At 38.0% G+C, this 16950-nt stretch overlaps 1 protein-coding gene across 8 annotated transcripts in view; it reads left to right on the top strand.

The window, feature by feature from the left end:
• The window catches only part of LOC130929769 (receptor-type tyrosine-protein phosphatase mu-like), a 468571-nt gene that overhangs the window by 401178 nt on the left and 50443 nt on the right, over positions 1 to 16950 (top strand). For all 8 annotated transcript variants that reach the window (XM_057857249.1, XM_057857247.1, XM_057857248.1 and 5 more), the window contains one exon: positions 16493 to 16590. In XM_057857249.1, coding sequence (XP_057713232.1) covers positions 16493 to 16590 — 98 coding nt within the window. The remainder of the gene's footprint in view (positions 1 to 16492; positions 16591 to 16950) is intronic.

Here is a 16950-nt window from a genome sequence, read left to right on the forward strand (position 1 = left end):
AATCACGTTAAAATATTTGACGCAATTAACGCACCCGCTGGCATATTGCCTCAAATTACAATGAGGCCGTTTATGGACATTAAGAGTGAAGAGAATGCCACCGGCCGATTGGGGGCGGTGCCGTTCCATACTCATGTTATGTCTTCTAAACGTGGAAGAATTAGTAGTTGTGAGACGTTTATGCTGTATTCACAATGCAATGCAAATTGCTATTTGTGCTCCACACATATTTCGGTAAGTTTTCTTTCTTTTAGTGGCAATTATGTGTCTCTTGTTTTATTTTGGGTAAGATATGTACAGGTACAGTGGGGAGAACAAGTATTTGATACACTGCCAATGGGTTTTGGCAGTGTATCAAATACTTGTTCTCCCCACTGTATATATTATACAGTAAAGGCGAGTGGACACAGGCGCGCCGTTTATTGGCATAAGCTTCTCCTTCACAACAAACATAAGTATCGTTTAGCAAAAGCACAACAAAAATAATATTCCTATCTCTCTCAAAAAAAATAATGTTCACAAAAAGAAAAGCACTTCAGTCTATAGTAATGAGGCCCTATTCTCACAGTTAAACAACAATGCAAAATGAACTGGCATTCATATCAATTTAGCTATGCAAAATACACGTAAAACTTTTCACTCTATTTTTATTATTGTTATTTTTATTCTTCTTATTATATTAACTCGACTTTTTATTGAAAATTTTACAAATTTTATTGAAACGAAAACATGAAGAGGGGTTTTAATATAAAATTACTATAACTTGCAACTATAACATTTATCGTTTAAGAACTACAAGTCTTTCTATCCGTGGATCACTTTAACAGAAAGAATGTTAATAATGCCATTTGTGGATTTATTGTTACAATAAACAAATACAGTACTGATGTACAGTATGTTGTATGTATATATCCGTCGTGTGTCTTATCTTTCCATTCCAACAATAATTTACATAAAAATATGGCATATTTTAGAGATGGTTTGAATTGCAATTAATTGCGATTAATTACGATTTATTAATTTTTAAGCTGTAATTAACTCGATTAAAATTTTTAATCGTTTGACAGCTCTAATAAAAATACAAGAGAAAACAACATTCTGAATAAGTGTACAGTATGATAATGTTACATGATGCATGAACAACGAAATACAAATGTACTGTCCTCACCAGGACGCTACGGCTCGGTCCTGGCTATACACTCCCAAATGACGATGCTGGACGTCCGTATAATTTGCTGACTTTATTTTGGCCGTCACTATGACACCATCATTTGAAGAGTGAAACTAAAAATAGAAATAATACTAGGGCTGTCAAAATTATCGCGTTAACGGGTTGTAATTAATTTTTTTTTAATTAATCACGTTAAAATAGTTGAAGCAATTAACGCACATGCCCCACTCAAACAGATTAAAATGACAGCACAGTGTCATGTCCACATGTTACTTGTGTTTTTGGGTGTTTTGTGCTGGCGCTTGGGTGCGACTGATTTTATGGGTTTCAACACCATGAGCATTGTGTAATTATTGACCTCAACAATGGCGAGCTACTAGTTTATTTTTTGAATGAAAATTTTACAAATTAAAACGAAAACATTAAGAGGGGTTTTAATATAAAATTTCTATAACTTGTACTAACATTTATCTTTTAAGATCTACAAATCTTTCTATCCATGGATCGCTTTAACAATGTTAATGTTGATGGCATCTTGTTGATTTATTGTTATGATAAACAAAAACAGTACTTATGTACAGTATGTTGAATGTATATATCCATCTTGTCTTATCTTTCCATTCCAACAATAATTTACAGAAAAATATGGCATATTTTATAGATGGTTTGAATTACGATTAATTACGATTAAATAATTTTTAAGCTGTAATTAACTCGATTAAAAATTTTAATCGTTTGACAGCCCTAAACAATACTAATCTATTTCGTCTTTGATACCAAACACGTTCGTATCAACGTAAATAAATAATTAGCTGCTATTACAGCAATGACACAAACTGTTAGCATGCGTTCGCTAGCATTAGCACATCGTTCAAACAACCACACAACTGGTTCTAAGTGTCTGATTGCGGGTGGAAAACACACAACAACAACAACAACAGAAAAGATAATAAACACAGGCGTTGCCTCTGTAGAGATATTTTACAAGCATAAACAATTACCGTACATTCGCAGCCGTGTTTCTCTCTCGCCCACTCGCTCAGACGCTGCCCAGACGTCTGTCTTCTCGCGTATGAGCGCTCTTCTTCGCGTAAACAAGTGTGAGTGCGCCCCCACTTGGGCTTGAAAGCGCCACAAACTGAAAGCATGCATTTCAATATAAAAAAGTCAATAATACAATTGAACACACATTGCCAAAGGGAGAACGCGAATGTAGCCATAGCTATTAAGAGTTATTCATATAACTATAGCATAAAGAACATGCTAACAGGTTTACCAAACCATCAGTGTCACTCCAAAACACCAAAATAACATATGAAATGATATCATAATGTGTGAATAATTTCACACATAAGTCGCTCCTGAGTATAAGTCACACCCCCAGCCAAACTATGAAAAAAACTTAGTCCGAAAAATACGGTAATAAAGTAAAAAATAAGATATTACTTCCCTCCAGCAACAAGGATCACACCATCATTGTTCTTACAACTGACATTTGACATCTGACATTTGTCACCATCAAATTATGAACACATAATTGGGAAACAAAATACAATAATGAAAAGGAGCATACAATAATGCTATAAAATACAGTGGTACTTCGTCATACGATCGCTTCAACGCACGATTTTTTCAACATCCAATGTAAAATTTTACTCGCTATTTGTTCTACATTTGACGACATACTCGAAATATGAAGATTTATCACAGTGCTGACAGTGCCGCAGTTTGTTTTCCCGCAAGACGGACGCACGGCGGATTTTCTTGAGAGAAATCAACATACTGTATGTTCAAAGAATGTTAGTGCAGGTGGTGAAAAAAGGAAAAAGGTGAGGCTTACCATCGAAATGAAGATGGAAATGATAGAAAAATCTGAGCATGGTGTGCACGAACTGGCTTGACAATACGGCTGTAGTGTAGTGCTGCAACGATTAATTGATTAACTCCAGTATTCGATTAGAATAAAATATTCGTATTAAATTTTGTTGCTTCGAGTATTCGTTTAATTAAAGTGGCGCTGTAATGGTTTATTTTGAAAGTGTTTGCATTTAGTTTTATTGTTAAGGATGGATGCACTGCCCTCTGTTCTGCCTAATTTCACATGGCTGAATACAACTGCTCCCTGTTAAGACCAACGTAAGCTTTTGTTTGAGCTAATGTTTTTTAATTCGTAAATTAGTTCATAAATATATTTAGCCGTTTTTGTAGGAATATGTGTCTGAACCATTTGTTAAGAGTATTGGGGAAAAAAATTAGGACTTTATAGCATTTAAGCTAGCGGACTTTTGCTATCTAAGTTAGCCAATTGTTCTTTTGTTGTACATAGATCACCATTTTTTTTTTTTTTTTTTTATGGTTTGAGGCTCAGCTCAGGTATTTAATTTTTCATGATCCTATCCGATTACTCGATTATTCGAACTAACTAGGTCATCATATACTAAAATAAATATATATATATATATATATATATATATATATATATATATATATTAGGGCTGTCAAACGATTAAAATTTTTAATCGAGTTAATTACAGCTTAAAAATTAATTAATCGTAATTAATCGCAATTAATCGCAATTCAAACCATCTATAAAATATGTCATATTTTTCTGTAAATTATATATATATTCTGTAAAATAAATCGTTGGAATGGAAAGATAAGACACAAGATGGATATATACATTCAACATACGGTACATAAAGACTGTAGCGGCCATTTCACTCTACTGTCATTTAAATCTGTCTATGCTGTACTCACTCCGAAGCGTCTACTTTTTCCAAAGCAAGACAGCTAGTGAACGATGCCTTAATAATTAGACTTCTTCCTTTTTCATCTGATTTATTATTTAAATGGCCTCAAACCATTGTCCTCTTTAGACAGTTGTAAAACTACAAAAAGTACACAAGCATTGCATTAGCAACAACGTTAGCTTAGCACGCTATACAGGTTCACTAAACATAAACAAAAAGCGTCTCATACAATATAAAAAATAATATAACATTTCGCTTACTAACATAATATGTACATTCTTTACAACAACCATACTTACGGACAAATCTTGTCCAAGGATCATATAGGCACAATATTATCAGCACGAGACGTCGTGCAGCCATAATGAACTGGCAAGAAAACAATAAACCATGTCGCAAAGCGACCACAAGAGTTCGCTGTTGGACAGCACAAAAAGCCTTGCTGTAAAACTTGCCAAAAGGCAGAATACTTTCTGAGCGGGACATGTGCGTTAATTGCGTCAAATATTTTAACGTGATTAATTTAAAAAATTAATTACCGCGCGTTAACGCAATAATTTTGACAGCCCGAATATATATATATAAATATATATATATATATATATATATTTTTTTTTTTTTTAAATAAACCTGTCCTATTCAGCTGTTTGACACAGAGAATGGAAGTCTAAGTGCCTGGATAGTCTGAACAGTCTTAATGTTTCTCAGTGAGAGTCTGACATACTTCCATTGTGATCATTCAACATACCTTGTTTATTATGACAAAGCAGCGAACAGGAAGGGGGTTATGGGGGAACAGAAGAAAAGAAACACAGGAGAAGAAAGAAAAGAAACACAAACTACAACAAGAAATACATTGAACGTCTAGACCAGTGGTGTCCAAACTATTCCACATAGGGCCGCAGTGGGTGCTGGATTTCATTCCTACAAAACAAAATGACATCTTTTCACCAATCTGGTGTCTCACAAGTGTAATCAGTTGATTGCAGTCAGGTGCTGCTTGTTTTAGCACAAACTTCATTGGTTAAACTATCTGTGCTCGATTGGAAGGAATAAAAACCAGGACCCACAGCGGCCCTTGTAGACAGGTTTGGACACCCATGGTCTAGACCAGCGGTCTCAAACCGACTCCACAAAGGGCCGCAGTGGGTCCTGGTTTTTGTTCCAACAGATCCAGCACAAACAGTTCAACCAATGAGGTTTCTACTAACATAAGCAGCACCTGATTGCAATCAACTGATTACACTTGTAAGAAACCAGATTGGTGAAAAGGTATTTGTCTCGTTTGGTTGGAATGAAATCCAGTACCCCCTGCGGCCCTTTGAGGACCGGTTTGAGACCACTGGGGTAGAGTGTACACAAATCAGCTCGTTGACTACTAAAATAATCGATAGCTGCAGCCCTAGTAGAATGTCTATGATCTCCACGGTCTTTCTCTGACCTCCGTTCGCCAGTCTTTATAAGTTAAGGTGACGATTATTATTATTGTAACATCCCCAAAAAAATTGCCAGCTTTGCCAGGTTTTTAATCATTTATTTCAGAACTTGTGCAACACAACATACCTACTGTCCACTTCAGCTGAACTTGTGAAAGTAAAAATTCCTCTCTCACTCTGTTACTTCAGCCACGCAGTGCGTTCAGGTACACCACGCAAAACACACCCGCCACAATAGAACCCGATTCGTTACATTATCATAGGACATCTTATATTATTCCAATTTTGATTAATAATTTATTTGTTTTGCTCTGTGTAATTGCTATTTGCAATAGTGCCAGCAGTATTTATTAAGGATTTAGTGAGGTTTTTCAGGATGTTGAACGAATTAATGGAATTATAATGTGTTCTTACGCGAAAATCCTGCTCGACATACGACCATTTTGACTGACAAACAAGGTCCTGGAATGAATTAACTTCGTATGTAGAGGTACCACTGTAAACTAATAGAGTCATATTTGATTATAAAAACATACCTCAATGGCTGCACAATAATACCAAGAGGAAATAATCTTGGGCAACTCAACAAGGAAAATGGCAGCTATCAGTGGCACCGGTCCAGCGGTGAAAACAAAGGCTGCTCAATAAGTTAGCGGGGTAATAGCATGCTAACGGGGGAAGGGAGGTCATCGCCGAGCTGGCATCGATTAGTTTCTCTGGCTTCTTGAAATGTTAACTGACATTCACCCGCACTTCTCAACTTGAACGCAACGCTCAAAACTAACAGACAGTAGCGCTGGCTTGACGTTAAACAAGTCCAAGTGCGGACCGCACATATAGTATAATGAAATAGCAGATATGCATAGCAATTAGAAATCAATCATTTAGATTAATTGGACCTAATAAATAAAAAAATAAATGACAAATAATATACTGTACTTACCATCAGTGCTGAGAGGTGATCTGTATTGGTTTTCAACTTTTTGGGGGGCGTTAGGCACAATGCCAGTGCCCCAGTCATCCTCTCTTTAGTACAGTTCACTCGTCCTGTCCCATGTGCAGAAAAATACCCCCAAAGCATGATGATACAACCGCCATGTTTTACAGTAGTGTACATATATGTACACTACTGTACATATATATATGTAGTATGTGTACATGTACATGTGTACATGTACACATGTACATGTGTACATGTGTAACCATATGTACTGATATTGCATTTATGTTGCTCGGGAGCTGGAGTTTCATTTGATTCCAGGAATGGCCATGTTTTTAAAATGCTCATTCAAAGAAAAATTACAGACTCCCAGTGTCTTTTCAAGGATGGGTTCTTAAGATTTTTTTGGGGTGGGTCTGCTCACGATAGACATTGCGTTTAAATTTCATGTTGCTAAGGGAAACGTGCTTTAAAGGCTGAAATTTTACATTATGCTGTTTGAATGAGTTAGCCTTGTGAAATACTCCTGTTAATGTTCCAGGAACTTGGAGTGGATGTACTCCAGGGTTTTGTGCTATTCCCCTCTCACATTCTGTTGAAAGCACAATGTACTGCGCCATGCCATCCAAACATTTTTGTGGTAATATTATTTTTTAAGTCCTTAAAAAATATATCAAATTCTGTCTGTCAGCCATTCTGTTTGGCTGCAGGATTCATGAAAAAGTGTCAAGGAATTTTTTTTAGCTCACACCTGGCCTTGCAACAACTTCATGTCAAGGGTCCAGGATCATTAGTGCTACTATTCCTGAGTCATACTGGCATGAGTCATTTTTGTTAGAAATGGAGGTGTCCCTTTGTTTAAGTGGGAACACAACATTATCAAGTGAGCTCGTCGTCCAAGTCTACCGGCAGAATTTGTACAACGCTTATCTGAGGGGCCGTTAATCTGCTCTATGTTGGGGTTTTGGCCAGCAACAGGTCAAATGGGATTATGTTTGAGCTACTTCCATTTGATGATTCAGTGTTGTTTTCGTCAAGAATGACCATAATGAAAATATTGCGTCAACAAACATTTTTTTCTTGACGATGATGTCATGATGACTAGCTAAAAACAGGGCTTTTAGCTAACTTAGACGTTTTCTCACTTGGAAATCATGGAGTTTGAAATTGTCATCATAGGTGCATGTCCACTCCAGAAATCAGGATGCAATTTTTAAAAACTATTTATTGTGTGATACAGCTGCAAATAAGTATTTGGACACCTGTCTATCAGCTAGAATGGTGACACTGAAAGACCTGTTAGTCCGTCTATTAAAAGTCCACCTCCACTCCATGTATTATCCTGAATGATCTTAAGAAAGGTGAGGAATCAGCCCAGAACTACACGACAGGAGTTGGTCAATGACCTAAAAAGAGCTGGGACCACTGTTTCCAAGGTTACTGTTGGTAATACACTAAGACGTCATGGTATGAAATCATGCTTGGCATGAAAGGTTCCCTTGCTTAAACCAGCACATGTCAAGGCCTGTCTTAAGTTTGCCTAAGACCATTTAAATGATCCAGAGGAGTCATGCATTTTTTTGGTCAGATAAGAGTAAAATAGAACTTTTTGGTCATAATTCCACTAACCTTGTTTGGAGGAAGGAGAATGATTAGAACTAACCCAAGAACACCATCCCTACTGTAAAACATGGCGGTTGTATCATCATGCTTTGGGGGTATTTTTCTGCACATGGGACAGGACGAGTGAACTGTACTAAAGAGAGGTTGACTGGGGCCCTGTATTGTGAGATTTTTGGGAACAACTTCCTTCCATTCCATAGTTTTCAAACACTGTGAAAAATAGTCTGGGACCCAGCCCATTAACGGCCTCTCGAGCAAGATACAAAATCAACCGTCCAATCAGATTCGTTTATTTGCGTGACGTGTTCTTAACGAGTAACGTCACTCTTGCGCGCCGAAAGTCATCTCTACAACAACACAGATGGCGAACGGGAGAGCCGAGAATATGTTCCAATCCACAGTAAAACCAGTTTTAAATTACCAAAAACACATCGAAACAAGTCATTGACAACAGTCGACATGGCTCACGCTAGCCATGTTGAATAAACTTCTCCATTCTCAGCTCACGTTAATTAGTTGTCGCTTTAACAACGTCATGTCTGCCCGTCGCTGATTGGTCCACTCCGCTGTCTGTTTGCTGTGGCTTGCTCCACCCTCGGAATTTGATCTGCCGGGCGGTCGCCAGACTCAATCGCAGGAACAGCGGTGAGTCTGGTATACCAGGCAAGTGAAAAACTACAGGAAACGTTTGGCCCCTGTAATTGCAAACAAAGGCTACCCTACCAAGTATTAAACATTCATTTTCTCAGGTGTTCACATTGTTATTTGCAGCTGTATCACACAAATAAATTATTAAAATCCTTCATTGTGATGTCTGGATTTTTCTTTTTAGATTATCTCTCTCACAGTGGACATGCCCCTATAATAAAAATTTCAGACCCTTCCATGATTTCTAAGTGGGAAAACTTGTAAAATAGCAGGGTGTTCAAATACTTATTTTTCTTTTCACTGTAACGAGATAAATGCCAGTTTTTGTCAGACGAAACGAAAATGCGCCATAGTTTCTATCATATGTTCACCATACGTGACATTTTCATGTTGTACGTGGAGTACATCAGCTTGAATCATAGCAGTGTTTGGGTCATGTCGCTCATGTGATATGTGCTGTGCCTCTCACTCACTCTCCTCACCGGAATTTAGGATATGTTTCAAGCTAGGCTGCGCTCAGTCTTGCTTGTTTGGAAACGCATGGTTAGATTTGTTTGTTTTATCTTGGTAAGACAGAATATGCAATGTTGCTTTAGCCTTTAAAGATGTGTGCTGAGTGATCATCGCACATAAGATGGAACTCATCGCATTAGCATCATCTTTAGCGTGGCGAGAATCCTCTTAAACCAGGCGTGGGCTAACAGCTCCTCAGGTCCACTGTGGGTCCTGGTCTTTGTTCTAACTTATTCAGCACAGACAGTTTAACCAATGAGGTTTCAGAGGAAACAAGAAGCACCTGACTGCAATCAACTGATTGCACTTGTAAGTAGGGATGGGAATCGAAATCCGATTCCAATTCCGAACCGGTTCAGAGTTTTTCGAGGCCGCGTATTGCGTCGTGATGTGACGTGTCTTGTTGTCCAGACGCATCAAACTAGCATGGCGCCAAGAACCACTCGCTCCAACGTTGGGTACACTTCACCAGGAAAGAGGGTGAAAATAAAAGGTTACGATGGTTTAGCACGACCATTGTAGCCGTAAACATAACAATGACAGCATGTAGGTTCAAACGCTCGAAAGTTTGTCTTTACTTCATGAGTAAAAATTACAACAAAGCGACTTGCAGTCATTGCAAGGTGGAGATGACTGCATCGGGAGGGAATACGACTGCACTGTCCTCACCAAGACGCTAAGGCTCAATCCTGGCTATACAGCTAGCTAAACTCTTAAATGACGATGCAGCAGACGTTAGTATAATTTGCTGACTTTATTCAAGCATCACTTGAAGAATGAATCTAAAAATAGAAATGAAACAAATCAATTTCGTCTCCAATAACAAACAGTAACGTAAATCAGCGATGATTAGCTGCTAATGCAGTAATAACACAAATAGTTAGCATGCATTCGCTAGCATTAGCACATCGTTCAAACCACTACACAACTGGATTTAAGTGTCTGATCGCGAGTGTAAATACAACAACAACAACAACACAAAAGATGATACATACAGGCATGGCCTCTGTAGATATTTTACAAACATTAACAAAGAACGTTGGCTTGTAGCAGTGTTTCCCTCTCTCACTAACTCGTTCACTGGCTTGGATGCTTTGTAGCAGCACTTCTTCTTCGCGTGAGTGCGTTCTTTGCGTAAGGAAGCGCAAGGGAGCCCCTACTTGAGCGTGAAAGCACCATAAAAACTAAAAAGCATGCATTTCAATATAACGGTAAATAATCAGGGGTGCACATAAGTGGTCCGCATGCACGCATGCGTACTGGACGTAGACAAACGCGCTGGACCTCAACGGCTTCCATACGCTTTTGCGTACCGATGGCTGACCACTGTATTTGCGGCGGACACGAGAAAATAACTTCTCAAAATGTCGAAGAGGCAGGCCCCACTGAGTAATTATTTCCGTGTTCCCCCACCCCCGTCAAAAGACAGACAGATGACAGAGACGTCACCGGAGCTACCGAAAAAAAGGACTTTAGCTGAAAAGTGGCTGCAGGAGGTACCATGGCTAGAAGTAAATGATGCTCACACGGAAATGCGGTATTTTTTACCGCGAGAATCCCAATGTCGCTGATAAGAGCAGCGCATTTTATGTAGGGTCAAAGAATTTCAGCCATCCAGACTTTGAAAAGCACGAAAAAAACAGCATGTGGCAATTAAGCCAACTATCGATGTCAGACAGGACCCCACTCGCCCTATGGACAAGTGGCGGAATACAGGTAATGAGGAACAGCGCCATGCACTGACGAACGTGTTTTTGCTCGCATTTTACAAATCTAAACATGCACGTTCAATGAGGTCTTATGAGGAAGACATCCCACTTTTACAAAGGCTTGGAGTTCATGTGAGAGCCGCATAATGCCCTTCATTTTGAATTGGTGCTTTTATGTTTATTTCTTTACATTTCACTTCAAAGTAATGGCAATTTTGTGCCAGTTGATGTTAATCAAGCATTAATTGTTAATATAATTAATTAAAGTTAATTGGCTCTAAGTAAAGCTTGTCATAATTTTATCGCATCAGGCGGGTCGGCTCTCAAGCTCAATGAGGACCAAGTCACATCTCCAGGTCCTCCTCTGAGAACCTGGCCAAAAAAAATATGTGCACCCCTGTAAATAATACACTTTAACACATTGCCAAAGGCAGAACAATGACCTTTATGCCAATATATACCAATATTTTTTATTTCTATAAGAAAAATGTTTCAGTAAAATGTTACACATTCTTGTGTATTTGCCACTTATTGCCACAGTTAACATTGAGACTTTGGGCCTCTTTTGACCTCGTCGTGAGTTTGTAAGGTTGTGACTTCTGATTAAACAAACTCGATGCCAATCAAAATGTTTGTTCCTTCTTTTTCCCCAAATTAGAATTGATAAGAAAATCGATAAAGAATCGAATCCTTAAGCAATATCGATAATGGAATCAGAATCGTAGAAATCGTATCAATTCCCATCCCTACTTGTAAGAAACCAGATTGGTGAAATGATGTCCTCATGATAGGTTTGAACAAAAACCCATACCCACTGCGGCCCCATGTGGACGAGTTTTCCCACCCCTGTCTTAAACGCTCGAAAAAAAAAATTTACGTACATTTCGTGGCTCCAGACTTTTCTTTTGTGGACCATATTTCAGGTGCTGCTTGGTAATTTTTGTTTTCTTATCTTGGCTAGATATGCCATGTCGCTTTAATTTTAAAAGTCTGTGCTGATTGATCATCACACACTAAATGTAACTTGTAGTGTTAGCATAGCATTCACATTAGCATTTAGCGTCATGAGAGGCATCTTAAACTCTTGAAAAACTTTTTACTTAGTTTTTGGAATCCAGGTCAGTTTATTTTATTGAAAATGAGTGTTTTACTGCTGAGTATATTATCATCACAAAGATGGTGATGTCCTAGTAGACCCTACAATTCTGTGTTCGTCTGCTAATGTCCTTTCAAAATTATTGGAAACTAAATATTTAGAGATGTCCCGATCGATCGGGTCCGATCACGTCATTTTCAAAGTATTGGAATCGGCAAAAAAAATATCGGCCATGCCTTTTTTTAATATATATATATTTTTTTTAATTAAATCGTTTTCTAATTGTACAATATGTTAGTATGTTACAAACATAATATGTTACACTCATCCAGAGTCTTTAGTTTAGTCTTAAGGTAGGGTTATCAAATTTATCCCAATACAGCGGTAATTAATTTTTAAAAAAACGTATCACGTTAAAATATTTAATGCAATTAATGCATGCGCTGCACAACCCACTCACGCATTGTCGCGCTCAATCTGTAATGGCGCCGTTTTACCTATATAGAGAAGTAAAAGGCAGCGTAAAATGAGTAGAGTGAATTTTGGCAGCCGTTGGAGCTTTTTTTTAATTGGGTAAAGCCTTACAATCCCTCTCCCTACGATTAGGAATATCATGGGAAGCAGTGTGGGGAAGCAAGATAGCAATTGATCTTTTTCTTCACACCTTATGTTATTTCCAAACGCAGAGAAGATATATCAATTGGTAGCACTACGCAGAGTCATGGTTCCACTTCCCATCATGCATTTGGGCATGGCTACAGTATCATTTACTGAAAGCTCAACAAATATACTAGATGGCAATATTTAGTCACAATATACAAAGTCAGAGGTCTTTCTATCTGTGGATCCCTCTCACAGAAAGAATGTTAATAATGTAAATGCCATCTTGAGGATTTATTGTCATAATAAACAAATACAGTACTTATGTACTGTATGTTGAGTGTATATATTCGTCCGAGTTTTATTCATTTTTAATGCATTGCAAAAATGTATATGATCGGGAAAAATTATCAGGAATGATTGGAATTGAATCGGGAGCAAAAAAAAAACAATTGGATCGGGATCGGCAGATACTCAAACTAAAACGATCGGGACCAGATCGGGAGCAAAAAAAACACATGATTGGAACAACCCTAGTCCTCATGATAGGTTTGAACAAAAACCCGCACCCACTGCGGCCCCATCTGGACGAGTTTTCCCACCCCTGTCTTAAACGCTCGAGAAAAAAAAAATTACGTACATTTCGTGGCTCCAGACTTTTCTTTTGTGGACCATATTTCAGGTGCTGCTTGGTAATTTTTGTTTTCTTATCTTGGCTAGATATGCCATGTCGCTCTAATTTTAAAAGTCTGTGCTGATTGATCATCACACACTAAATGTAACTTGTAGCGTTAGCATAGCATTCACATTAATATTTAGCATCATGAGAGTCGTCTTGAAAACTTTTTACATAGTTTTACATAGTTTTTGGCATCCAGGTCAGTTTATTTGATTGAAAATACCTGTTTTACTGCTGAGTATATTATCATCACAAAGATGGTGATGTCCTTGTAGACCCTACAATTCTGTGCTCGTCTGCTAATGTCCTTTCAAAATTATTGGAAATATATATTCATTTATTTATTCATGGGCTAAAACCCTTGTTCAAGTTTACAGACGAAAATATTTTGAGTAGTTGTCAACTAAAACTAGATGAAGACGAGCACATTTTGAAATTACTAAAATATGAATAAGAATCAGACAAAAATTAAAAGGGCTGCCAAAAACAATTCTGATCTGGTAACGTTCAAATAACTTCGCACACGAATTGTTGGTGTCAAAGAGCCTTCCTCTTCTTGTCTCCGCACGCATATGGAACAATAAATTCCTCCAGGATGCAGCTTGGCACCAGACCCTCTCAGAGTTATGTTTTGTTACCATAATCTTAATAATGCCAAGTGCTCATGAGCTACCTACACACCAGCTGTCCCACTTCTCCATCGCCCAAACTTATCCTTTCTCCTCCCTCCCTGGAGGATGGAAAGTGTGGGAGGTGGTCGGGTGGGACGATGCAGATTCTCCCAAGATATTCCTTTGTTATATTCCAAAAAATGCAACAAGACAAGCACGGACTATTTGTTTTACATTTGTCTATTTAAAAAAAGGCGAGAGAGAACAAAACGCAAGGCCACCTCTTGCTTGTCTTTTTAAAGTAAAAAATGTTGCAATTTGTTTTTCTAAAGCACAAGCTGGTGGGAGACAGAAAAATCACACAAAAGCAACAGATTAGAGTGTAACAATCATGTACAAATAAACAATAAAGCCATTAAATGCCAAGTAAAGGACGTCAAATGCAGTTAAGAACTGGCAAGAGAAAATGTAAAAGAACCATCACTTTTATTATTTGGTTAGTGAGGTAACTGTGCACTACCGTCTGGTGAACGAATTAAATCTGATGACACTAAATCACGAAGTACGGTTTGTATTTAAATTGTACCAGTGTTTGTTTTTGACCTGGTTTTCAAATGTAATTATAGGCACGCAGTCAACATCTAATACAATGAGATCATTTTGATAATGATCTTTGATTTAGCTCGGCTACATAGTTTGACTAATTTCTCCTGGTAATTGACATTGGTTGGGGACTTCCATGTAGACTTGATTTGCATACGCTAATTATTTGAGAATAATTTCAAACATTCGTACTTGATTACACTAATATTAATCATTCTAATTAACCTGAATAAGTCTAAGTAGCGAGGTTTGCCATTAATTGACAACTGACGCCGTGAAAAACGTTCTTACCTAAGCAGAAATTTTGCCACAACGGAGATCTATCATTAAAAAACAATTGTAAAAAACCGTGCTTCGTGCTTAGATTGGCTGAAAAAGTACTGCTATCTGGTGGAGAAATATAAAATGGAATGTCAATTTTAAAAATGTCTTTAATGGAAACATTTTTGTCGCAAAGAACAAATAAGTCACTATGCCATTTGAGGAAGTAACCCTTTAGTAGAATTGTCAGATATTATCGGGTAGCCAATAGGCAGTGCTGTCATGTCCATTTATTGTCTGCCTGTGTTTCTGTTGTTTTGTCTTGATAAGTGAATGGTGAGAAAGTGGATAGTGAAAAATTAGCAACCACCACAGGGCCAAAAGACCAAAAATAACTTGGTGTTTCCGCAGTATTTCTTTTGCATTGCACAGCTTGCATATGGTGTGGCTTTTGTCACACTCCATTTTGCAGTAAAATGTGCCCAAATTTCAGACTTATAAAGGTGCTTTGGGGCATCACGTATCTCCGTCGACGCCATGTAGGAACTTTTGCTCCGTGGCGCCAAATCCTGCAAGACTGTACTGTAAAGAAACCACCCATGGTAACTCTCGCAAGATGATGTCGTTACTTCAGCAGAGGGCAATACAAGGCAGCCGCCCACTGGCAACTTGTGGACCGGAGGAGAAGTGCAGCTACTGTTTTGTTTATTTCCACCAAAAACAAACGTGTCAGGGTTTATAAAGATGTATTTTGAATAGGGCTGTCAAAATTATCGCGTTCACGGGCGGTAATTAATTTTTTAAATTAATCACGTTAAAATATTGACGCAATTAACGCACATGTCCCGCTCAAACAGATTAAAATGACAGCACAGTGTCATGTCCACTTGTTACTTGTGTTTTTTGGTGTTTTGTCGCCCTCTGCTGGCACTTGGGTGCGACTGATTTTATGGGTTTAAGCACCATGAGCATTGTGTAATTATTGACATTTGACATCAACAATGGCGAGCTACTAGTTTATTTTTTTATTGAAAATTTTACAAATTTTATTAAAACGAAAACATTAAGAGGGGTTTTAATATAAAATTTCTATAACTTGTACTAATATTTATCTTTTAAGAACTACAAGTCTTTCTATCCATGGATCGCTTGAACAGAATAATAATGTTAATGCCATCTTGTTGATGTATTGTTATAATAAACAAATACAGTACTTATGTACAGTATGTTGAATGTATATATACGTCTTGTCTTATCTTTCCCTTCCAACAATAATTTACAGAAAAATATGGCATATTTTATAGATGGTTTGAATTGTGATTAATTACGATTAATTAATTTTTAAGCTGTGATTAACTCGATTAAAAATTTTAATCGTTTGACAGCCCTAATTTTGAATCGATGTGAGAATTGTGTGATGTAAAATTATGATGCATCTCCAAATCGATATTTTTTAACAACCATATTGTATGCTTGTTGGGACTATGCGCTTGCATTTAATTAAAAAAAAAAAAAAACTGAAGCATCCAGTGGGGGATCACAATACAATTAGCCATCATATGTTAAGTCCACGACTGCATATACCGGTATCTGTTAGATATCGGTATTGGAATTTGGGATTTCGACAATATCCCTTAAAAAGTTATTATTGGATACTCTACCCTTTTGGAGAAAAAAAACAAAACAACGTTTCCTCCATTTTGATAGTGATGAACCATTTGCAAAACTGTCAAAATTTGTGTACTGTTGCTGGCTGCTTTATATATGCATAAACAGCCACATATGGTGGATAAATATGCAAATTATTGCCAAGGTTTGTAACGAAAACATTGTTTTTTTGCTCCATCTGCAGGCCCCATGCAGGAAACAGTGTTGGACTTCTGGCGCATGGTGTGGCAGGAAAACACGGCAGCCATTGTCATGGTGACCAACCTGGTGGAAGTCGGCAGGGTAAGTAGCACCCATGCTGCAATTCCAACCCGTTCTCCTCGTGTGATTGTGACTGGGCAAAAATGAAGGCCTAGAGAACAGTCTCTAATCCGTATATGTTATTCAACTTATTATCTGCCGCAGCCGTCATGTTTAGCAATTGGCCTGCTGAGCAGCATTCAAAAGCAGCACGCCGTTGTTCATTTAAACGCCCCGGTGGCTGAAAGGTGCTGAGAAACAAGCACCCCTTTTCACATTCTGCTGATTTTGCGGTGTAGCTGCGCCCCTCAACGATTCACAGCGCCCGCCTAGCCGCTGCTCTCCTGGTACCTCATTAGGCAGCTTCCGCGCCCGCCGAGCCCCGCCCCTCACCTTCTGCTC

Source organism: Corythoichthys intestinalis, chromosome 14 (assembly GCF_030265065.1).
Source record: "Corythoichthys intestinalis isolate RoL2023-P3 chromosome 14, ASM3026506v1, whole genome shotgun sequence".
Classification (NCBI taxonomy): domain Eukaryota; kingdom Metazoa; phylum Chordata; class Actinopteri; order Syngnathiformes; family Syngnathidae; genus Corythoichthys; species Corythoichthys intestinalis.